We start from the raw sequence: 27583 nt of genomic DNA, 5'->3' as shown, positions 1-27583 counted from the left end.
AGTCATTTGACTGGTTTGATGCAGCTCTCGAAGATTCCCTATCTAGTGCTACTCGTTTCATTTAGGTATACCCCCCCTAAACCCACCGGGTTGGTCTAGTGGTTAACGCGTCTTCCCAAATCAGCTGATTTGGAAGTCGAGAGTTACAGCGTTCAAGTCCTAGTAAAGCCAGTTATTTTTACACGGATTTGAATACTAGATCATGGATACTGATGTTCTTTGGTGGTTGGGTTTCAATTAACCACACATCTCAGGAACGGTCGAACTGAGAATGTACAAGACTACACTTCATTTACACTCATACATATCATCCTCTGAAGAATTATCTAAACGGTAGTTACCGGAGGCTAAACAGGAAAAAGAAAAGGTATACCCCCTACATCCTGCATCCCTAACAATTTGTTTTACATATTCCAAACGTTGCCTGCCTGCACAACTTTTTCCAGCTATCTGTCCCTCTAATATTAAAGCGACTGTTCCAGGATGCCTTAATATGTGACCTATAATTCTATCTCTTCTAACTACATTTTTCCAAATGCTTCTTTCTTCATCGATTTGCCACATCTTCATTTCTCACTTTATTCACCCATCTGATTTTTAACATTCTCCTATAGCACCGCATTTCAAGAGCTTCTAATCTTTTCTTCTCAGATGCTCCGATCGTCCAAGTTTCACTTCCATATAAAGCTACGCTCCAAACATATACTTTAAAAAATCTTTTGAAAGTTCAGTTCGAAGAGCGCCCACCTATAAATAGCAATTAAGGTAGGATCTAAAAATTCAACGAAAGTTCTCGTCGCCCTTTTAAAACCATTTTATCATTCAATCGTACCACAAAAACACGAAATCGTAAACTGAAAAAATTTGTTGCAGTGTAATAAATGAAACTGTCACGAACCGATAGATTTATTTACAAAACTAACCAAAAAGCAAATTAATACCTAATGACCGGTTTCTCCAGGTCTTTGGAAAAAACAGAGTATACAAGTTCCATCTTTTCCCCAACATAAAGAGAAAAATCCATCTCTTTCTTAGTCCTAACGCCTGTAAAACATCTTAGGTACAATAAACATTAGTCGAGAGTTGGCTTTTATGAGGATAACAGTAATCACTACACAAGCGGTCCCTATGTGAAAAGGTGGAGTAAATATCGCCCGCATTTCAGTCGGCTCGTTACGCCGATGTTTGAAAATATATTCGGATCAGTATAGGCGGTACCAGGAATCACACTGCACTTCTCGATTCCTTTAGTATGACTGCTATTGTTGGGAACGATTATGATATATTCTTAGGTGAATTGTGTCTCGTGTCACTCATGGCCATAACAAAAACGATTAACTAGAAAAAAAAAATGATGCTTCAATAATACTGTTAGAGTTTCTTCAACGCCTGTAAAAATATAAATAAATAATGAAGTCCACCGGATCGGTTTAAAGATTATGTAATTTAGCCAGTAAATTAGTTATCTACTCGTACTTATATTAACTACTTATCATAACATGGCGAATTGAATTGTGTAATTTTTGTTGAAAAACTCAACTTTTCAACAAAAAAATTTTTTCAAGAGAAAAACGCTTCAACTTTTTTAAATTCCTCTTCCAACTCAGGAAAGCTCGCCGGCCTCCGTGGCGCAAGTGGTAGTGTCTCGGTATTTCATCCGGAGGTCCCGGGTTCGAGTACCGGTCAGGATGACATTTTCACACGCTACAACTAATTCATCTCATCCTCTTAACCAATACCTAACCGGTAATACCTTGTGGTCCCGGAGGTAAAAAAAACTGGTTAAAGCTGAATAACAGAGTTTAATTAATTGACAATTCGGTTAGCTGTTAAAGGGATCTTTAAATTGAAAACATTAGCGTGTAGTGAACTGCCGTTTCCTAACTTAAAAAAAAAAACTTTTTACCTTTTAATTTATTGGGAATAAGAGAATTCCTTTAAGTTCCTTATTCCCAATAAATTACCTTTTAACTAAATTTCCTTAATTCACTCGAGTTCAGATACTCGATACAAATTCATCACGTTTTAGGAATTACTTTTACTTCCTTGTTCGAAATAAAGGAAGGATTGTGATCGCGAAAAATTTCGGTTTTCACATTTCAACGGAAATATTCATTTTGACTAGTTTCAGCGTGACGTCTGTACGTATGTATATTGCATAACTCAAAAACGATCGGCCGTAGAATGTTGAAATTTTGGATTTAAGCCTGTTGTAACATCTAGTTGGGCACCTCCCCTTTTGATTGCAATCGACTGAACCGAAAGTGTCCAAAAAAGCCCCAAATCCAAAAAAATTTGGTCTTTCTCTTAACTGCAGTAATAAGCTCTCATTGAGAGATTTTCAATGATATATCATAAATTGGTGCTTATTTTCATTGGTTTCATTGTTACAGCTAAATAAAATTTTAATTAATGAAATATTTGGATCATACAAGGGGAAGACACATCGGTTCGAATCGGACTTCATTTCCTTTTTTTAATTTAAATATATTGATTTATTAATAATAAATTTAAATATTCTTTAAAAATTATTAAAAATTTTTTTTGTAAATAATAATTCAATAAAAAAAAATAAAAAAGAATCAGAAGTTATTAGTGAAATAAAATTTTATGTAAATTTCATTTTAAAAAAACGTGTATATGTAATTTAATAGGCGTACAAGGAAGTTATGTGGTGTCCACATCAGATTTAAAAAAAAATTAATACTTGTGAAATTTTGCATAACATAATCACCTCTAACTGCATTGATAACAAATTACACAACCGTAGTGTAACAACTGACATCAAGTCAGAAACACGAACTACTACACGAGATTTACACAGCTTCTAATTCGAATAAATGCGTCCAATGCATATGGAATTAAGTTTTAATATTTGGTAAACGCATTATACTTTTAGAATGTAATATCTGCCTTAAGAAGTAGCAAGAAATATTTATATAATATTATAGTTTCATAATAAATAGTTAATATATAGAAACTATAGATAGTTTCATAACATTACAACGCTACTGCACGAACAAGGGCAAATATAAACTCTTAAAATAAATTATATCAGATCTAAGTTGAAGCTGAAGCACAGATGGGGCTAAAAAAATATAATGCACCATTAAAATTACAAACCGATTTTATAATTACCTATTTATTTAAAATAATTTAATTTTCATGTTTATCAGTAAACTCGCACTTTATTTTATTAACGGTGAATTAATCTGTATTAGATCGGGTTTATAATAGGTTAAACGAATTAATCCTGTATTAATTTTTCAAGTTAATTATATTAATTATTTACACGTATTTACATATTAAAAATCCCTATTCGTTTTCTGATGAATAAGTAAATTTGTATCGTATTTCATAACCGCAAAACTTAACCTCATAAAATTTTAATAAACGGTAACAAAAAAATTATTCTGTTAAAGAGAAAAGATTATCTGCAATCGGTAAGTTGGCGAACCTGCAGTACTTCAACGTTGCGCTGTGACATCACAACCCTCATTAAGTGTCGACTTTAAACCGCATCACTTTTTGCCTGCAATGCAACAACCCCCTGACCTGCATGCGACCAAACACCAGTCTTTCCTTCTACAAACACCCTCCGCGTACTGTATTCATCCCGCTTCCTGCTTCCCGGTTCACACGCACACACCCCCAACTTCCCGCTGCCATCCTACCGATAATAATACCAACACTACCCTCCTTCGATCGTATCGTATCGTACCGCACAAAGCATCGTATTTTTAACATCGCCATCCGATCCACTGCAGCAATACTCTGCCGCTGTCGATTCTGTTCAAATAAATAATATAATGTTAATATATAATTTTCTAAAGATTAATAATCTTTATTTGTTCAAAATTAAGTTGGAATTTAAGTAAAAACCGTGTTCGACATAAAAATAAAGAATTTAACTGCATTCAAATTTTTTAAATCGATTTATAAACGCACGCACATGCGTAGGCTATAGATCCCGGGAAAGTTCCTGAAATAGATTTAGGGACGATAAAAAAAAGCAGGATACTCAAAAACAATCGACACGTTTTAAAAAAACAACATGATACAAAGAACGCAAAGATTAACCGGCGTACAGTTACAGTGAGAATCCCTTGCGAATTGGAATTATAATCTTATAACTATCAAAAACTACGGATTATTCAAACTAGATTATATACGGCTTATTACAAAAATTATTGCTAAAGCTAACATTATTTACTTCCTAACTTTTTAAAACTAATAACATTAATTTTTACTAACGAAAAATTAAAAAAGAATTTATTACCGATCATTAATATAAAATAACTCTAACTCGGATATCGATAACGTAACGAATTCAAAGACCGTGCACAGACTCGCCACTACTAGCCAAGAAGATAACAACTTTACATTAAATTTTAAATGTAAAATTAATCTTAATTTTACATTTAACTTTTTTTAATTATCGAATTCACTAATTATAAAAAAAATCTTATGTGGACACCACAAGACTTATTTGTAAGAGTATTAAATTACATATACATATTTTTAAAAGTATATAAAATTCTGTTTCACTAATAACTTCTGATTTTTTTCATATTTTTTTTTATTATTGAATTATTATTTATTGTAATTTTTGTTACAGAAGTTAATAATTATTAATAAATCAATACGTTTAAATTTATTAAAAAAGAATTCGGGTTGGAACCGATATACATTTCCCTTGTAAGATCCCAATACGAGGGTTATTTTTTTTCAAGGTCCGATCGGTCGCGAAATAAAACCCGCGCAAAACTCGAATGAACCTTTACGCATATGTGTTGCGCAGCGTCTCTAGTATGGCCTTCAATCACGCCGCGTCACTTCGTTTAGTTCCGAACACGCAGCTAGCTGGTAAACATGTCTACAACAATAGCATCTCCCGCCAAGTGTGAAGTGCGTGCGGTAATTCGATTTCTTCAGGCTGAGGGGTGTAATGCAGCTGAAATTCATCGACGAATAAGTAATGTGTACGGTGAAACTTCAATGAGTGACAGCAAAGTGCGACAATGGTGCAGGAACTTTTTAAAGCAGGACGTGCAGATGTTCATGATGCATGCGGCCGGGGACGGAAACGAGTTCTGTAACAAAGAAGCTCCTGCAGCGTTTTCGTTGGGAAGTGTTTGATAACCCACCATACAGCCCGGACTTGGCTCCATCCGATTTTCACCTCTTTCCTCACATCAAACGCTGGCTAGGAGGACAACATTTTGGCACAGACATCGAGCTGCAGACCAGCGTAGAAACATGGCTGAAAACACAAGCGGCTCCGTTCTATGACAAGGGTATTGGAAAGTTGGTACCACGCTACGACAAATGTCTAAATCGGAGTGGCGACTACGTAGAGAAATAGCGTTAACTATGTAAGTACTTGTTAAAAATAAAAAAATTTTATTTTCACTGTGGTTTTAATTTCGTGACCGATCGGACCTTGAAAAAAATAACCCTCGTATTTTATTAATTAAAATTTTATTTGGCTATAACTCTGGAACCAATGAATATAAGTACCACTTATGTATGTCGTTGAAAAAAAGCTCTCAATGAGGGCTTACTACTACAATTAAGAAGTCCAAAAAACAATTTTTTTGGATTTTGGGCTTTTTTTTGACACTTTTGATCCAGTCAACTGCAATCAAAAAGGGAGGTGCACAACTATATGTTAAAACAGTTCTAAATCCAAAATTTCAACATCCTACCGCTAATCGGTATTGAGTTATGCGAGATACGTACGTACAGACGTCACGCCGAAACTTGTCAAAATGGATTCAGGGATAATCAAAATGAATATTTCCGTTAAAATGTGAAAACTGAAATTTTTCGGGATTACAATACTTCCTTGTACTAGTAAAAATTAATATCAGTACAATAAATATAGAATTTTCAACAGAGGAGAAAATAAAGGTGCTTTAAAGTCGTAATTTTTAAAATAAAGAACAAGGAACGATCTCTTTGAATGTTAGAAGCGATAAGCAGAAAGATTATTATTAAAATAAATAACAACATTACAGCAGTTGCAAGGATAAGGCATCTCGATGAAGCTTAAAATATGAAATTCACGCACGTGCATTACTTGATTGTATGCTATTGTGCAATAATAATAAGGAAAAAATTCCTCATATTTAACCGGTAGCACAAACTTACTGTGGTTAACAAATCATTAAATTAAATGTCACGGTTATTATTACACTAGAAAATCCATTTGTAAGTCAATAAAACGGACGATACTTATTCAATAAAACTCAATTTTTCCCTTCTCCAAAGACAAATAAAATACAATTGCAAATATCAGTGATAATAGGCAAATATAAACTAAAATAATTTATAAAACTGTAACCTGCTCTGCCTCAGATAAATTAACTTTGTTAACTTTATCATTTATCTAAAGCTTTTAAGTGTGCTTAAAATAACACTTCTAAAATAATTGTTCAAAGTGAATACAAAAATAAACAAGTACGCAATACAGTATGATTACACATAGTAATAAAAATAATAATAATAATACAAAATAAAAAGTGAAAGCAATAAACACATCAAGAGAGAAAAAATATAAATGAGCAACAACAGTTTTTTTTTGTCTTCAGTCATTTGACTGGTTTGATGCAGCTCTCCAAGATTCCCTATCTAGTGCTAGTCGTTTCATTTCAGTATACCCTCTACATCCTACATCCCTAACAATTTGTTTTACATATTCCAAACGTGGCCTGCCTACACAATTTTTCCCTTCTACCTGTCCTTCCAATATTAAAGCGACTATTCCAGGATGCCTTAGTATGTGTCCTATAAGTCTGTCTCTTCTTTTAACTATATTTTTCCAAATGCTTCTTTCTTCATCTATTTGCCGCAATACCTCTTCATTTGTCACTTTATCCACCCATCTGATTTTTAACATTCTCCTATAGCACTACATTTCAAAAGCTTCTAACCTTTTCTTCTCAGATACGCCTATTGTCCAAGTTACACTTCCATATAAAGCGACACTCCAAACATACACTCTCAAAAATCTTTTCCCAACAACAGTAAACTCAAAAAAAGATTAATTTAATACAAGCTGATAATTCCATTTCAGGCAGAACATCATTCTACAATTCAAATATTCTGAGAAAGAAACAAGAATAGAATATCAGAATCGGAAACCCAAATTTCACTCTGAAGTGGGATATGATACAAACTCATTCCACTGCAAAAGCAATTGATCTAGAACGCAACACATTCAGAACCAATTCTTCTTTTTATTCATATTTTAATAAACCCCCATTCTATTAGAATTTATTTTATTTTTATTTTTTTATAAAATTATAAAACAAGCCGACAGTAAAGGAATCTTATATTAAAAGAACGCTATGTTATATACGAGGCTCGGCTGCTAAATTTTGCACACTAGCGTGGTACACGGAGACAAAAGGTACTATCGAGTTGGGCGTGGCAGTACATGATAGCTAAAATCCCCCTCTACAAACCTGCGATAATGCGTTGAAATCCGTTTACCGGTTTTTTTTTTCATTAGCAGTTAAAATAGAGTCGAGTACGGCCAATATGTCAACAAGGTTAAAACAGCGCACAGTGATCGAATTTTTAACAGCAAAAATTTGAATCCTACGAATATTTTTCACCGTTTAAAAGCTGTTTACTGTAATCAAACTGTTGACAGGAGTACTGTAAATAGGTGGGCGTTGAAATTTCGCGAAAGTGAAGCTGATAAAGCGACAACTGAGGTCGCACCTCGCAGCGGACGACCAGTTTCTGTGACTGACGAGAAACATCGGAGGAGGTGGACGATTTGCTTCAAAGTGACCGGCGTATCACCCAGCAACGTATCAGTTGGGCATATCTAAAGAACAAGTAGGCCATATTATCGAGCAACTGCGTTACCGTAAAATCTGTAGAAACTCCTTTTGACGGTGTTTTGTGACGCCAAACACGTTTAAGTGACTGAGTATCTGTAACATGTGACGACTGTGAACACCGAACGGTACAATGAGACGTTAAGACACCTAAGACGACGAGTATGTCGCGTTCGAAAAACATAGCAAGATGACAATGTGCGGCCTCACACATCGCACACCACTACAGAGGCTCTCCGCAAGCTGAAGTTTGAGCCTATTCTGCATCTGCCATACTCGCCCGATTTGACTCCGTGCGACTTCCACTTCATCCCTCATCACAAGAGGCATCCCAAAAGTAATCATTACACCACCGACGATGAGGTGAAGGAAGCTGTGGCCAGTTGGATCCGAGAAATACCGCTAGAATTTTTCATTGACCGAATGCAAAAACTGTCAAGTTAGGAAAAGTGTAACAGTGTAAACGGGGATTATATTGAAAAATAAATACTGTATTTCGTGGCCAAGGTATTGTACTTTTATTCACTTTTTTATTTCATTCCAATATCTCTTTTCATTCCCATGCTACGCATACATGTGCAAAATTCATCAGCTGAGCCTCATAAAATCCATTAATTAATAATAATTACTGTTGAAGAAAGTCTTACATAATTTCCACAAAAGATCCATATAATGCTTCTCAACAGGTTTTTGATTTACTTATCTAATTTTTATACACCCTTTTCAATAAATTACATAATAATTTTGTTATATTATTATAAACAACATCGGTAATCGAAACGTGGATTACAAATGCTATAAATATAAATACAAACAAAATAACCAGTATTTTTTCCTAGGCATTAATAACACATTATAAAAATAATACATTTTCAAAAATTAACTGACAAACCTTACCAAATAAAGCATTCATGAAATGTCCTTAGGTCATCCTTTAACACAAAAAATTAAACCGCGAAATGTAGCACACATCGTCCTGCACTAAATAGTTAACAGACTTGTTGCCTCATAGTACTAGAGTTAAACACTATGTTCTCTGTATAGTTCGAGTGACATGCTGAAGATCGTTATAGTTAATGTACTGAAACCTCTGAAGTTGAATGACATGGTCCCTGTATAGAAAAATGTAAAAATTTGGATACTTTGATAACCTAGATGTACGATGGCTAAAGGTTGCACAGAAATAAAATATATCTTGTGTGACCATTTTTGAGTATAAATATGATATGATAGGGCAAACATTTTTACATATGACTGATAAAATTGAATAAATATGCTTTTAAATATCAACTGCAGTGCAGATTTACAAGAAGAATAGTAACATAATAAAAAACCCTTAGTAAAAAAAAAGAGATATTTCAAGACTAACACGATTTGACAGCTGTCACTTTAAAGTTCTTTTCATTAGAAATACTAATGGCTTATTTTTTCAATAAAAAGTTTTTTAAAAATTTTTTTCAGAAAAATTACATAATCGAAACTATGTTGATCACTGAAAGATGAAAATTTTGAAACATCTGATAATGTTTTGTTAGACTGTTATCTTTCAACTGGAGAGACTAATGGGAAAGAATAATTAAAGAAAAGAGCGATCACATATGCTGTTAATACCTGCAGCTAATACATTTAAGCGGTTGACAAACTTTTTTTGGTTTTTCTGTAAATCAATAATGACTATGCGAAACCAGAAACATTAAACTATTGGCAATAAAGAAGTAACAAATAAAAATTAATATAACCTACACAATATGATTCATGTTTTCTTACGTTACCACTGTGCTTTACTTCAAACCAGAACGTAATTGAATAGGGATATATGTTTCTTTACTGAAACAATGTGTAATTCAATATTTTTAAATACATATTAATGAAGAGTTTATTCAGTTCTGTTTAATGTGTTCTATAGTCACTTGCACTGTCAGCTAAGGAATTATATTTACCTAAAATTAGGATTTTAATTTTACTTTTTGTGCGTACATCTTTCAAGATCCTGGAAATCAACCTGGGCTAATAAAAGGATCTGAAAGGAACTATAGTCAGTTATGTTTACCCTTTACTGTCAAGCAAGACAGAGCCATCCATAAATGTAGATCATCGATCATATTTGTAAACCTACTTCCATTAAAATTCTACAAATTGTTTGAACTCTGGGCAGTTAAGGTAGTATGTACTGAACGGAGAAGTCTTAAAAATTAATGAATCCGTGATTACCTTTGTTTAAGAATTGGGTGTAAGACCAACAACTCAACGATGTAAGAGTGTTATGTGTAAAACCAAAAGAAATAGCAACTGTAGAATGAACAGACAGGGCCCAAACAAATAAAGCTTTAGATATTAGAAGGGGGCTAATAATTAACAGAGAAGCTTTGAAAACGGCAGTTGAAAAGCCTGCAGCTAAGCTATAAAGCTATCAAGTAAATACTTTTTAAATTGTGTTATAAGGTAGATATTTCAATTATCATGCAGCCTATTTATGTAACTTAATTGCAAGCAGTTGATTTCTAAATTTCTATCATATGAAAAACCACTTAAAACGTCTGCGTGTGTTAAGTGTTCCTCAATCATAAAGATTTAGTATGTACTGTATACTTTTTGAATAATTAAAATGCAATATAAATGACATAAAATAGTATTATTTAAGTTGACTCAATATTATTACAGGGTGAACACGCTCTGTAAATTTAATACTTTGAACAATGACGATCCTACAAAAAGTTGCACTAAACAACATGAAAAACGAAAAGAGAAGAAACAGGAAAGATGTAACAATAGTTAAATAAAAAAATTAAAAATATATTTATTGATTGAAATATAATTACCATTACAGTTCTATAGTATTATCTAAATATGTTTTCAAATGTAAATAGAAAATGTAAAACATTGGTAAATAGTAGGGTATGTATCATCGATTAACTATAATAAAAAAACTGCATAATATAATGCTGCACGGTTTGTGTGTACATATATACTACATATAAAAAGAAAACAGATGTTTGTGTCAGTTACATGAAAGAACTTAAAAAGATAGAAAAAAAAATTTATCGAGACAGGTAAGAATGAAATGGAGACAACTGAATAAGAAGAGACAGAGTGCAAAGAAAAAACCACGACAGAAAGGACAAAATGGTATAGTATTCATTCCTTTATATAAAGAACAGGGATGGAAGTGTGGACTTTTTAAGGGTTTAGGGGGTAGAAAATCAATGCCAGTTACCTCCCTCCACAATATCATCTAAATTCCCCCTCCTCAAACCATCCCCTATTATATCCACTCACTCAACTTCTGAGTGGTGGTACCCCTTCCTTTACCAGCGTAAGTTACTTACACCACATTTACAAGCAATTCTTCCTTCAAAGCAAACAAAACAACCCGGGAAGACAGCTAATTAAAATGAGAAATAGATATTGTGCTTCAAAACTGTCAAATCAGTAACATACTTATTTTAACGACAATGAAACAGTTACTGTTTATTTCTTTCTTTCTTTTAGACCTAACATCCTGAACAGATTATTAAAATTTGAAATTAATCGCAATTTTAAAACCATTCTTAAAATGTACAACTCCTCTGATCACTAACAATGGAATTATTAGTTTTATGAGTGTGCAAATAATTAATGAACAGATACTACTTTTAAGGTCATATGAAAAAAAAATTACAAAGCCCATTAACAATATGAGTCTAATTATAAAATAATGAAACATAAAAAAAAAATAGTGCATGTCATACTAATGTTGAACTTGGTTATTGTGTGTGGTTGGGGAGGGGTGCATTAAAAACATAGTAATTTAATTTAAAATGTTGGTGTTTCAAAGAAAAGTTTAAGAGTAATTTGAAAAACTGAAGACAGATCTACTGAATCAGTAATAACAAATAAGGATAATCTGGATAGTTTACTGAGAATAGCACAAAAAATGAAGGATGATTTTACAAGACCAAGATGATGTTTTGAAATACAGTCGAACCTCTATAAAATAAACCTTGATGTTACAAAAAACCTTGATTTTATAAATTTTTTACTACACCGTGACATTTTAATAAAACTATGTATATATTTACCTCTATTTAACATATTCATTACCTCTATATAACAAAATTGTGACACTGCATATTAATATAATACAGTAGGTAGTAACATAGATTAATTTTTACAAAATGTTTTTTTTAAAATGACATTAAATTTAGTATTTTTGAAACCTCTGTGAGTTTAAGGTAGAATTAAGGTAGTTATTATTTTCATTTCCATACCTAAATTGTACCTCTCTACACAAACACAAAGTATTCTTGACAACAATCAAGAATGACAGCTTATTTTTATTGAACTGTTAAGTGAAAATTCCCAAGATTCTCTTATAACCCATTAACAATAAAATTCTAATAAAAAATTTAACACGTGCTCCCTGCCTATACATTAAAGTAGCAGAATTTCCTGAAATCCAATAACTAATGTTGAACGCTAAAATTACTGTACAAACTTTTATTCATTTATCTAAACAAAACATTTATCTACAGTATGTAGACATAACAAATATAATTCTTACAAAACATTTAACACATACTCCCTCTATTGTTCAGTCCATATATACAGTTCAGCAATAATTTTTCCTGGGATTAATTCCTTTGGATTATGTTACTCCTGTTATACAGTTCTATTGTTTCTTTAGTGTGCCGTATTCAATGTCAAAATGGAACTGCCTTAGTATTTTGGAAAAAAATAGCATTATACACCAAAATGACAAATGTATTAAAAAAAAAGATATACCGCAAAGATTTGGAATCCCACCAAGTTCACTGTCTACAATTTTAAAAAATCAGGACGAATACTATAAGAACTAGACCAGCATAAAGAAAATCTAGTAAGAAAAAGTTAAAATATATGACAGTACATCATATGATAGCACATATGACGATATCGACAAAGCCATTTTAAAATGGATGACATTGATGCGCGAAAAAAGCTCCCGTTATCTGGAACATTAATTACAGAAAAAGCCCTGGAATTTGATGTCGCAATAGGAAACAAAGATTTCCAGACCAGCAATGGGTGGTATGGAAATTCAAATTCAATTGGGTGGTAGCCCTCAAAGTTCAGTTTTAGGGCCAATTCTGTTCCTAATTTATAATAACGACTTCTGTTCTGGCAAATTTCAAGGTTATTTGAAACCAAATAACAAAAGTAATTATATTATATACATTTGAAAGGGACAATCTTAAACTATTTTTCTACACAGTTGCCATTTAAATTGAGGCACTTATCATAACGATGCATAATCTTTTCGATTCCTTCTCTGTAGAAATCTGCCGCCTTAGATTTTTGGCACCCATCTTGCACAAAACTTGTGATAAACAAGCTTCTCTGATACAATTTCACACAGTAAACTTCATGAAATTTGGGGGAAATGAAGCGAGAGTTCCGTAATCGTAATGTGGCGATTTTCATAGTCAGTTCATGCGACACAAGACTCGGTCGACCACTGCAGTCCTCATCATGAATATTAGAGCAGCCATGTTTAAACTGAATGCACTATTCATTCATTGGAATACCTCATTCCACCTTCACTCATTATTCCATCTCCGTACACCTCACAAAATTGTTGATGAATTTCAATTGGTTTGAGGTTTTTTGCCAATAAAAACCTAATCACTGAACACACCTCACAACTCGCAGGATTTTCAATTGAAGGGCAAATTTCAATAATTCACAACAAACAAAGTAGAAAGATCACAGTCTGCACGCAACAGCTTGTGGGTACTGAGTGTAGAAACGTTCTGACGCCAAGATGACAGCTCTACCCCTACCCATCTCCATGCTAGGCACAAACGTAAGTTACTGTCTGGACCACCCTCATAATTCAATTAGAAGCTACGAGTACAAACTTTTGTAGGTCAACAGAAGTATTCATATAATTCATGAGCTATATCTAATTTGTAATTCAATTGTATATTGTAAATGGTATTGTATTGTATTGTAAAGTATATTCTTAGTTTGGAAAATAAATTATTATTATTAATTTCTGGAGAAAGTGCAAGTGCCAGCATAAATAACTGTGAAACTTGGAAGCAGACTGTGCTGAAACAGAATTTAGAAGAATATCTGCTGAAAGACATTTTCTATGCGTACAAGATGGGTTATTTTTGAAATGTTTACCCAACAAAACATTTATTTTTAAAAATTATCTGTACTTTGGTGGTAAACAAAGTAAACTAACAATTACGGTGTTAATGGCTGCAAACATGCTAGGGATTGAAAGAATTAAAAAGTTGATAATCAGAAAAAGTAAAACTCTGTGTTATTTTCAAGAAGTTAAATCTCTAAAGGTAGACTACACATTTAACAAAAAGGCATGGATGACTACAGACATTTTTACAGATTGGGTAAAAAAGCTGGACAAAGAGATTATCAGACAAAAAAGAAAAATTGTACTTTTTATTGATAATTGTACAGTAGATCCTCAAGAGATTAATTCTATATTAAATAACTTTTCCCATCAATTATACAACCAATGCATGGGGCAATTAAAAATCTTAACATGTACTACCGAAAAGGAATCCTAAAAAAATTGTAACCATTGTAGACAGAACTATCCGTGTTAATATTGCTGACCTTTGGAAGTGCATTTTTGAATTATCAAAAGTATGGGCAAATGATTTTGGCAATGAAACAATATTCCATTGTTTTTTTGTAAATTTGGTTTCAGTACCATCACAACAGAATGGAATGAAGAATATATGACACTAGTACAGTTAAAAAGTCACTGGAATTTCCACCAAACAACTGGAAATAGCAATAACAAAATTACATTGGAAGATTTCATCACTGCTGTTGAAGAGGTTACTGTTTCTGATTTTCCGGACGATGATGACATACTTCATAGTGTTAGTAAGTCCTCTGAACCGGTAGAAGATGACAACAAAAATTGCGAATACAAGCAGGAAGAAAGTAAGCCTACCTACGATAAAGTTTTACAGTCACTTAAGACAATCAGGCTTTGACTACAGCTCAAGGATGAAGTACCTGACAGTATTTTTGAGTATTAAATAAATGTGAAAATTTTTTTGAACAGAGTACCTTATTCAAACACAGAAAATTAAAAGTAATAAATTAAAACTCAATTACAAATTATAAAGTGTAAACATTACTTATCAATATCTACCAAAAACTAAAGAATACATTGGGATTAGTTTTTTTATTTAATTTAAATAAAGTAAGTGTATTAATTTATCATGTTATCGTTGTGAAGGAATTATGGGCTAGAAATAAAAATATAGTGTGTTAACCTGCAAGTAAGTACAAGCTTTTAACTACAGCCTACATCCATTCTAAGTACGAGGTAAGTCACTACCTGAAATACATACTTTTTATACAGTATGCATAATGCATTAGATTAATATGTAACACATGACATAAAAAAAGTACATTTACATTTTTTTCCTATAGTGCTATTAAGAAAAATAATTGTACTTAATTTTAATTCATCATAAAACAGGATAAAATGTTTGTAAAAATTTAGACTGAGAATTCTTGTTACATCTATACAACGAAAACCTCTATTTAACACATTTTTCCTGGGATTCTTGATTTTGTTATTTAGAGATTCGACTGTATGAATTGTATGTTTGAAGATGAGCCAAGACATAAATTATTTTCAAATATCATAGAAACAAGAAAAAGACAGTGGCAATTTTTTTCAGCATGCTTGTATTTTAATATAGATAATTACAAGGCTGTGGCGTGTAGAAATCCATCACACTTAGGATATTAAACATACTTTATGCAGGCTTGTAATCAGCAAATAGGTTTTCAAATTTGAGTCAATGCTGTGAGATCTACAGAAATACAAAATACTCAAGCAGATGAAAATTGTAAGTATAACTGACAATCATAACTCCTAACTTCTCAGAATTAAAACTTTTGAATACTTTAATGAACCATTTTCAACAAAACAGCAAAAATACCTGGAATATTTTGGTTTTATATAAACAATTAATTCACTGCTTTACATTACCTGCTTCAGTCTCCGTGTAGCTAAGTTATGGAACATGAAAACATCTGATGTACAAAAAGGACCAAATCAGTGGTATTGCCTCCTCAGAAAATAATGATGTTCTTTACATTAAGTCTCTGATAAGGAAATAGTGAAAATTTACATTCACTCATATCTGAATATAACCTGAATTTTAACAGGCTTAACATTCTGATATCCAACAATATGTTCTGTTCATTAACGAAGGCAACAGAAAACTACTTTACACCTCCTCTCTTTAGTTAAGTATTACATGGAATGTTTACTGTTCATGGAAGTGGCTGTGTTATTTTCAGAATTGTCTTCATGGCACTAAACTGAACTGAGAGAAAATCTAAAATCTAAAAGCGTTCAAAATTTCTGAAACACCATATCTGAATACAAAAAATAAAAATAAATGATAAACTTTGATCAAAACCATAAAGAATAAATTATTTTTAAGGTATAAGGATGAGAATGTTACAGATTGTTTGATCTTGTCCTAGTGTAATCACAGTCTAACACGGTAAGCTTAACAAAGATAAGATAAAGATTTTAGCCCTTCAAGTGACACCTTCACTATGTTCAGTTCAGGGATATCCAGAACAGTGAACATCATTAGTTTCAAGAGAAGGCAATTAATAAAATGGTGTCCTTCAACTCAAGTGTTTTACAGCCATAAGAAAGACTGGGAAAGACTATGTAAAGCAACAAATTAATCCATCCTTTTTAACTGTAAAATATTTTTTTATACACACGACTTCAACTTAGCTAGAAAAGTAAAAAATGTACTGAAGTAAAGACTCAAAATCACATACTAAACCGAAACGTTTATATAGAATAACAGCACTGTACCACAATTATGGTTTAAATCTGCAGCATACAATAATAAAAATTAGAAACCGATTACTGGCAGTGGTATCATCTAGAGTTGGAAAGAATTTTTTTAGTCGTGCAGGATAGTTTTTAAAAATCACAAAGATTTAATTTAAATCTTTCATAAAATATAAACAAATGCAATTAGAAATAGAATTCTATATTTTCACTCACCATATTTATTAATAATAATATTCATAAAATTGGTTGGTGTTTCTTCAATATTTTCATTAAAAAAAATTTAAGACAAATGATATTATATGGAGTTTAAAACTGTAAAAATCTAACACTAATTTGATTGTATAAAAATTGTATCCAATTGTGTTTTATTAAGGTATAGTAAAGGACGCAAATCTTGAAGCTTAGCACTGCGTCAACTGAACCGCTCCAGCTAGCATTCTATTTCCCATTTAACGTAACATATGGTTCTCTACAGAACCATCTGTACATTTAAACATTATACAAAATCAGCACTATTAATATTTACAATTATTATAATTATTTCATTCATGTTAATATTAATCATGTAAATATATTATTATTATTATTATTATTATTATTATTATTATTATTTAATTAATATTAAATAATATAATTAATTAATTTTTAATTGACAGTATACAATTACATACATTATGAAAAAAAATCTTGTTTTTCAATTAATATTATACTGATCCAGTATTGAATTAAATGAAGTGTAATTACGTGAAGTTATATGAATTTGTTTTATAGATATTTAGAAGATCAAAACACTAAGCTACTGCACATTTTACACAAATTTAGATAATATACAAATTTTACAAAAATAAACACAACACTCACAAAATATAGCGGTTAAACATCATCATCCAAATCACTATATTTTGAATTTCCCATGTTGTCACTTTCACTACCACTATCATCTTTAAAATGAATCTGAAAAACTCCTTGTTAGTGTTGACAATTATGTGCTCCTATCTAATGTATCCATCTTCATTTTCTGCACTTTTTGCAATAAAGTTTTCAATGTGAGGTGTCCATTTCAGAAAATTTATCTTTGGCAAACGGTTAAACATCGGTAAAGTCAAGTGACATGTGGCATCCAACATATCATTTACTTCACACCAAACCATTTCTATGGTGTTTAAGTCTGACTAGCACGGAGGTAGTTGCAAACTTGTGTCTGTTTTTCTTGGTAAGTTCATCAAACATAAACACTTTATGTTTTTCTTTGTTGCTTTCAATTATGTCGAACACTTGAGGTTCTAGCATAGCAGATGAGAATGGAGTGCAATAATTACATAACCAGTCATGCATTTCTTGTATTGGATGTAGGTAATTTTTTTGCAATGTTTTGTGATAAGATGCATTGTCTAAAATTATTATGGAGATTTAGGAAGATTTTCATTAATTTTTTCAGTCAATTTTACATAATTATTTGCTTTCACAGAGTCATGGTAGTCACCAGTTGTTGTACTTGCTTTCTAGGTAAATAATGTGTCCTGAATAAATCCCATTTCACCCCCAACATATATAATAAACAATCTACTACCTTTAGAAACTGAAGTAAGAAGTCCTCCTCCTGAAGCATTCCTCCATGATTTTGTTGAGGTATGACTTGATAAAATATACGTTTCATCAAAGTATACAATTGGCCTATTTTTGGTTCTGAACTTTTAGATCACGTACGTACTGCAATTATTTGTTTAACCTAATGTCATGATGTTCAATAACAATTCTCCTACTGTTTTTAATTTTCTCCCATTTGAAACCCAATTGTTGTAGTACTCTTCTTGGGCTTATTTTACTTTCTGAGAATCCTTCTGAATCTTTCAGATGTACTAGCAAATTTTGAAATGGTCGGCAACTGTTTTTCTTTGAGATAAAATTCATTTGCAGTCCTTCTCACTACACACATGTTTAAATCATCTAGGCCTGTTACTGGTTTGTCCCAGATTTAAATTTTCTTGGTATACTGAAAGAAGTAGAAGTCTCTGATAGGCTTTATTGTAATGTTTTTAATAACTCCTTTTCCTATTTCCCTTACTCTTTGAACTTGCGATCATGATATTTTACAAGCAGCTGCTTCTCTTTCTTCATACTTTTGAATTGGAATAATATGCTTGTCATCACTTCCCAACTTTCCAAATTTACTTGCTTCTCTTTCATGAATTTATATACGTGACTGATTAACTCCCGAGATTACAGACTTAATTTTTTACAAGTCACAGTGGATTTAAGTTCATTCATACTACTTGCAACTAAGATCAAATAAAAACTTAACCTCTACTATGTAGACACTACTATAAATCAAGCAAAAGCAAAATTCAGCATTGACGAACTGCACTCAACAATGAAAAAAAATGACTGAACCTTATTATTATTACACAAAGCTTTCAACTTTAATGTATTCTATAAACAGAATAAATATAATACGTCTTTTTATTTTTTATATGATGCTTGCTATTAATGTATGTCTTTACCGTTAGCCAGCTAATTAGAATGATTCATTTATTATAATAATTCATAATTACAAAATTGTTTCATTCAAAAGGAAGTGTTGACTTTACATTTATCAATTTTGTCAACATAAACATGATTTGTAATTTTTAATCATGGACCATAATTATCATAATTTAAATTTAGAAATATCTATAACATTTTCAAACATAATTACAAGTGAAATAATTCAGGATAATTTTATTCTAACTGTAATTAATATAAAATAAATAATTAAATTATACTTAACATCAATTTGGGATAACAATTTCTTTGTTAAATAAGATTTACTTTTAATGTAAATTGTAAAATGATTGAGATTGAATCATAAACAGATTTATTTTTCCGTTTTGTAAACACAAATTCGAGAAATGTTTGTTATCAATAATATATAGCATATTAGCTGCTTGACTAAAAGCTATAGATTTCATGCCTACTACTATAAAAAAAAGGCCATTTACCTTGCACGAGGAAAAATTAGATATGTAATTATTATTCTTAGGTATTGCATACTATTTTTCAGATTAATATCAACCAAATATTTTCAACTCATTTTCATTCAAAAAATATTTTCACATTAAATTATACGTAATAAATGTAAAACTTCATTCAAAATACACTAAAATTAATTATGAAAAAAAATATAAATTAACAAGAAATACAGTTTTTGTAGGATAACAAAAGAAAACAATTACAAAATGCTGATTCATTGTCACTTTCAAAGATATGTAGAAGATTTTTTTTTCAACAAAACTATTTTTCTAACAGATTCCAGAATGTTAAACTATCATACAGAATTAAAAACTGATAATAAGCATAAATATCAAGAATAAGATGTTGGCTTAAGTTTTGCACCAAACATTTAATATTACTGCTATGGTTACTTTTAGTATCACAGCTGCAACATTCTCCACTTTTAGTTAATAATACAAATTTTCAATATAGGTCATGCCCACAATACAGTATTCTAGAGATTTTTTTTATGTTAATTGGGCTATATTTTTACTTATAAAAATATTTTTTATTGTACAAGGACATGTATTAAATATTAATTTTTACCAAGATTCTTAAAATCTTAGAAATTATATTGATAATTTTCATTCAAATTAATTTTTAAAAGAAAAGTCATCGAAGCTGCTTTTGCCTACAGGCATATTATTTTTGATATAAATATTATTTCTATATTTTTTATGGTATACATAAATATTTATCAAATAACAATCATTCTGATAATAACAAACACAAAAACTAAACAAAAATAAATTCATTAGAAATGAACAGAGAATGATATCAAATTATGGCAATGTCATGGGCAACACCCTTAAAGAAAAGTATGAGCTGAGGAGTAAGTAGTAGTAATACATCATTAACTACACTGATAATTCCTTTTGAAGTAATAAAAGAAATCTGAGACTAATCACACAATATTTAAACACTTTTATTTAAATAAAAAAAGAATTTCTCCAAATGACACCTTCTAAGAACAAAAAACTAAAAGAAGTTCAGTAGTTTCTAAAAGAACATTATAACACACAAAAAATAAACAGTGCATTCTGGATAATCAAACCACTTTCAGACTGTGATCATATGGCTTATTTAACGGCTGGCCCTATTGATACTAACAAAAAACAAGAATACACAAATACAGTACAGTACATTATAATTATTAAGCATGATTTAATGTCTGATTATTCAGAATTTTATTTCTAATAGAGTATTAAACTTACACAAACAACATTATTAAGTTATTTTCGTAGTCTTACATCATTAATAAAAAAAAGTTTAATAAACCAAATAATCAAAATAATGACTGCCTTTTATGGTCAGTAAAATACATAAATATGTATTTTAATGTCTCTTACTTGGTTAAACTTTTTGAAAGAAATTCTTCTAATTTGCTCGTCTCCCTCTCATTACCTGGCGTTCTACAAATTTTGTACACACTCGCAGTTCTGCAAGCAGGCTTCCTTCACTGTCTTCTTGCATAAAATACTACTGAAGTCCATCAATGAATTTTTTTGTATCTTGTGTAGGTAAGCATTTTGACTTCGAGTTCATCTTCAACTTCATCCAGTTTATTATGTAATCTTTGTAATTATTTCATCATCGCTGGCTTAATTTTCATTGTAGCATTCTATGTTTTCATAAATTTTCAAAATCTTGAAATTTTAACCACAAAATTTTAGCATCATCTTCGGCATCAACTATTTCAGCATTATCATCAATTTAACATTGATTTCAGCATCAACTTTTTTAACTATATTTGGTAAAACAATTTCTGATTACTGCTTTTTAATTTTTCCCAACTATCAGCTATGAACTGAATTGCCTACAACAAACTGAAGTAGTTTTACATATTTAGCCAGGGCAGAAGTCAACATTTTTTTTTTTTTTATATCGCCACATAAGCTTGAAACTTGTGCATGGAATATGGAAATGCAGCATATGAAAAATGACATGCCTGACCAGGATTCGAACCCAGCTTCAATTGTTTCTTGGTTAACGAGAAATTATCTTCCTTACAATAGTGTTTAAACATCTTACACCACTAATACAGATGGATTATTTTATAAGTAAAAGAAACATATGAACTAATGGGCTTTAAAAGTAGCATTTTGGGTAGTTTAATCACTGCAATTTTATATAAATTATACCAATATGGTTCTGTTTTTACAAAACTACCTCAATTAAATGGCTGCCCCAAATAATCGGTGGCCCTATTAATTGGAATTAACTGTATTTTACAAATAATAAATCTCAATCAAAAACTCCAAAACATTCAAATGCAAATTGTACAACCATGAAGTGCTCTTCAATACAAAGTACAAGATTGATTAAAATATTGAGTGTACTCCATTATTAGTATTTTCATACTTTTGTTTTTAAGCAGTGATACAAATACAAAAAATCTGACTTGGACACCACATGACTTCCTTTTACAACTGTTAAATTACATACACACATTTTAAAAGTAAATAAAATTTTATTTCATTAATAACTTCTGGTATTTCTTCTTTTCTTTTTTTATCATTTAATTATTATTTATTGCAAATTTTTTTTACAATCAGAGGTTCATAATTATTAATAAATCAATATATTTAAATAAAAAAAAAAGTTAAAAAAAAAAGAGATGAAGTCGGATTTGAACCAATGTGTTCCTCTTGTAAGATCCTAATATTTCATTAATCAAAATTTTATTTGGTTATAACTCCGGAACCAGTGAAGAGAAGTACCACTTATGATATATTGTTGATAATAATAATTATGATATATTTACCTAATAATATATATATTTATACTCTTTATTGGTTCCTGACATGAAAAAAAAGACTCCATAAATTTTTAATAACTATAAAGGTGGTTTAAACAAACCTATAGATATTATGGAAATAGGTACTATGAAAAACAATATTATTTAGAGGTAATAAAATGCATTTTTATCTTAATTCAAATCTGGCTTAAAATAAATTTGAAGTTAATTACTGGTTTTACTTTCCATTCAATATAGTTTTATAATACTCTACACTGATATTTCTGAGTGGTAAATAAAGCAGTGTAAAAAAAACACCATTTTAAACCTTATACATGTAATCACAACTTGTCTGACGAAGAAATTGTTTTATATTTTCTTGGAGGAAAGCCCCTAAACTTTTCCTGAAAGTAATTTTAGGAGATAATAGTAATAAAAGTAATTTTAGAAAATAATGTAATTCTAGGATATGTTGTCCAGATAGGAAACTACAGACATATAATTAAACTTCTGGCATTTATCTCAGCTTTCTTCTGGGTCATCTGAGATACAGCCATTGTTTTTCTATAAATTCTTATTAATATTAAAATTAGTAGCAACCTAAAATACAAATATATTAAATCAATAAAATTTGGTTATGGCCAATAAGCCCCTAGTCAAATCATGTATCTACTATCCTGATGTGCAAACTTGTCTTATAATTATACTAACTTGAATTTTTAAATTCAAGGATGTTCTGTCCTTATTGCAGAGAATTACTTTAGAACTAATAAAATCAATTACTTGATCCCCATGGTTTTACTCTCTTCTCCAAAGAGAGTAAAAAAATGGTATAACCAAATATCACAAGTTGCAGAATAAATAAAAATATTCTTGTCCTTTTTTTTATTTTCTTCTCTTGTACAGGTCATGACCACTAAATGTTTCCATTATATAAAATATTTTTTTATTGAAAATTTCATGTCGTGCAATTCCTAACTTTTGTGATAGTTGTGAGTGTGAGATAGTTATTAACTAACTGGCATAAACAATAATACTAATTACTTTTTATGTTTTCAGGAATACACTTCTTATTATTTGTCAAGAATGTGGCATTTTCAGACACTCTTACTTCACAAAAGATGACTGCTTAACTGTGACTTCTGTAACAGTCAAGCCTAAACTTCGCTCTAAATACAATAAAAATTTCAGAACACTAAAGGGTTCTGAAACTGAACAACAAAGCCTTTAATTGAACAACAATTTTGATTCAGTAAGCAATACTACTAGGCCCCTTATCATTAAACATCATAATAGTCGCAGACTGATGAAGACAAAGAATGGATCAATACAATTTGCAAGTTTAAACACATCACAACAAATATGGTACTGCAGATGTATTTCAAGGAATAGAACAAGATTCTTGTTAATATTTTTAACCACCTTTATAATAAAGACAACTCCTTTGGTATTGAATTGTGTTAAAACTGATCTATACCTGATATTATTCAATTTACATTTATTTAAATAGCTTATTTCAAAGTTGAAAATCAAAATTTGACATTAAAACACTATGTCTTTATTTAATAGCATTGTTATCTTCCAGAAAACAGTATAATTACATAATCAAAACAGGTTTCCCATTAAAAAAACACAATTTTGATCGGTTACATTTCATTATAACTTTGTAACTGTGTTAGCTGCTCAATGTAAGATTACAAAATAACTATATATTTTTTAACAGATTTATCTTTATTAAAATTTAGTTCCATATCTACAACAGGAAAATATTTTTAAAATGCTACTTAAAAATAATGTGCTGACTTTCTTTTTTTAATTTTGAAATATTTTCTGTTACTTTTCCTTTAAATTCAGAGCAGCATCTTATAGGCTCTCTGACTAACTTTTGTGTTTTAGCTATGTTCCCAATTAGTTTCTTCATTTACTTAAAAAAAGTAATGCTTAATCAATGACGTATTGTAGATACAACATTTTTGGCAGAAGTCCTTTCAAGACAGGTCTTCTATTTCACCATTTAACTCAAGAGCTACTAGCGTTTGAAAATCGTACTTGTTTTTTTTAAAATATGAACTTCTTCCATTTCTTGAGGAATTAGATTTTTAAAATTTCTAGGCTTGAGGTTTTAAAATTGGACTATAAAACATAAAACTGCTTGTAACCAGAAGCCTAAATACTAATGAATAAGCATGAAAACTTTAGATGTGTAAATCATTTTAATTGCTAATACAAGGGTGAATCAAATATAAACAATAATTTTTTTTATAAATTTACTGATTAATAATATACACAACTCATACCTTCATCATTTCTCTATATAGATTCCTGCACAGTCTACAAATTCTGGCCAACAATTTGGAAACTTGAATATTCCTTGTTCATAAAAGGTTTGAGGACAAATTGTCAACCAATTGCGCATGTGCTCCTCAATGTCTTCATTGTTTTCGAATAATTTTCCTCCAAGCAATTCTTTCAAAGGCACAAACAAAAAATAGTCACAGGGAACAAATCTGGTCAACGGTTTCACAGTGCATTTTTTTCCAATTTATCCTTTGTCAAAATCGCGGTGTGCGGCCTGGTGTTTTCATGTAGAAGGATGGCATCTCTGACGGGGATGCCATCCCCGGCCTTTTGCTTCTGTAGCTGGCTTTTCTTGACTGTAGCAGCTGGCAATAGTAAACCACATTCACTGCTCATTGATTGTTGACAAAATCAAATTTTTGTGGCTGACAGATGGGTTTTGGCCTTCACTGGGCAGCCCTCATCCTTCCCTCCCACTCATTACTCGCCATTTTTGACTCCAGTGTGTAATGATGGACCCACGTCTCATCACATGTGACGATGCGCCTCAAAAAATCATCCCCATCTTGCTAAAATCAATTTAGTAGTCCAATTTCCAACCTGACCTGTTTTTGACTTTCAGTCAACAACCTCAGAACCCACTGAGCATTAATCTTTCTAAAGCCAACATGATCAGTGATAATGAATTGAGCATTCTCATAGCTGATAACCACTTCTGACACGATTTCTTTAACAGTGAACCAACAATCACCTTCAATAAGCCCTCGAACAGCACGGATGTTGTCAGCTGTGAGACTTGACCTTGGGCGTAGATCATGGCTTTTTTTCTACACTTTCTTGCCAACCCTTAAATAGTCTGACCAACGTATACACTTAATTCTAAGACAGTGTAGCATCCCACCCAAACTGTACCTTTAAATGAGTTAAAATTTCTGCGGGTTAAACACCTTCATTAGTTAAAAACTTTATGACAATACGTTGTGCAACAGACAACGGAACAACTTGCTCACTTATGACTGTACTGACAATAGAACAGAGCAGAGGACCCTAACCAAGCTGGTTCCCCCTCTCTAACACACTAAACATTAACCCCCCACTCCCCCATCAAGGTTGGAACTGCTTGCTGCATAGAATAGCAAAATTACTGTTAAAATTTGATTCACTCTTGTATTAACAATATAAATTTTATATACACAAATCTCATTATATACATAAATCAATGGTTTTTATTCTTTCCTGTCCTCCACCTACATATATATGTAAATTACGTAAGAGAAAAACGAAGCAATGAATGATCCATTTTCTTTCCTGTCCTCCACCTACATACATATGTAAATTATGTAAGAGAAAAACGATGCATTATAACCTATCATTATAAAGAACACAGGTACTTTCAATAACAATAACTATAAATAATCTCACCCAAAACTAACAGTCCAACTAACTCTAACAGTTAAGCCATTGTTAAAGTATATTTACTGTAACAGAATTTGACTTTGAGATGTGTTTGAGATTTGTTTCAAAAACTTTGAAAAGTTTCTAAAAATTCAATAAATTCATTTTATTTAAATAAATTTATATATTTGCTGTTACTTTACAATTTTTTAAACAAAATCATTTTTTAAATTTCAGATATTTTAATTTAGATATTTTTAAAACAGATATTTTCAATTCTATAATTGTTCCTGAATTTTCTTCTCGTAGGCACTTAAATAAAAAAATATATGCATTCGTTAAAGCAACATTAATATATTCAGAAAAAATTAATAAATGAAAACAACAAATACCTGAATCGGCCTTGGATGATCTTGTTTTATCTGGTTGTACAGTTTGTTTTGGTGAACTGCTAGTACAATTTTTACGCACAGGGCGACTACTACCAGATGAAAGACCAGGTGGTACCTGAAAAATAAAAACACTTTTTAGTTCATAGAACGTAGAAATAATAATAAACATACCACTTTAATAATGTGTAGCACAAGTTTTTATTTACTTCCTTTTTTTAAGATTTATAAACAAGATGGAAAGGATTTAGTAAGTTTTTTATAGCTGGATATCTTTTTGCCATTAACCTACTACATGATGCCACTAGCATAGCTATTTGATAGTTAACATCTGTTTACAGATAATGTTTGATTTTATTTAATTTTGATATTTTCATGGAAACTGGTTTAACACAGTGTAAAAAAATATGTATCAATGATACACATAACAGAAACAGCTGAATTCAGCTCAAAATATTTTGTAGCAATTTGTAAATTAAGAGGAATGGCCAATTTTACAACAGTCAATGCAAAGATTACAATCATCATAACTGATGCCAATGAAGTTTAAGCAAGCACCTTCTGTCCCAAAAATCACAGTGACAATTTTCTAGGATAAGAAAAAAATATTAATTTTGAGCAATACTATAAAAGCCTGCTGAAACTTAAAACATCCCATTCAAAACAAAAGACAAAACAATCTTGTATTTTGAATGAAGCTAGTGTCCAGGCGGGTCATACTTTTGCACAATAATAATATTCACATAGTAGCTTAAACCATTCAACTGTTGAAAAAATTTGGTAGAAGAAATTTTTGACCACCTGAACCACATCCCAATCTCACACTAAGCAACTGCCAGTTAATGCTTAAAGAAATGACCTGGATAACAGAAGTTCAAAAATTATGATCAACTCAAGAGCAAGCAGCATTACTAACAAAATCAAGAGTAGCGAACTTTAATGGCAATAAAATAAGGGAACTCCTGAAATATCAAAAATGCGTAGAAATCAATGATAGTTACATGGAAAAAAAAAAACATTTACAGATTAGCTAAATTAATCA

General features: G+C 31.0%; 1 protein-coding gene across 3 annotated transcripts in view; it reads right to left on the bottom strand.

The window, feature by feature from the left end:
• The window catches only part of LOC142322169 (uncharacterized), a 184507-nt gene that overhangs the window by 83543 nt on the left and 73381 nt on the right, over positions 1–27583 (bottom strand). For all 3 annotated transcript variants that reach the window (XM_075360941.1, XM_075360946.1, XM_075360956.1), the window contains one exon: positions 26545–26659. In XM_075360941.1, the coding sequence (XP_075217056.1) occupies positions 26545–26659 (115 nt within the window). The remainder of the gene's footprint in view (positions 1–26544; positions 26660–27583) is intronic.

Source organism: Lycorma delicatula, chromosome 1 (genome assembly GCF_047948215.1).
Source record: "Lycorma delicatula isolate Av1 chromosome 1, ASM4794821v1, whole genome shotgun sequence".
In the NCBI taxonomy this organism is placed as follows: domain Eukaryota; kingdom Metazoa; phylum Arthropoda; class Insecta; order Hemiptera; family Fulgoridae; genus Lycorma; species Lycorma delicatula.
The sequence above is the reverse complement of the archived record's forward strand: the minus strand, read 5'-3'. Positions and strand labels throughout refer to the sequence as shown.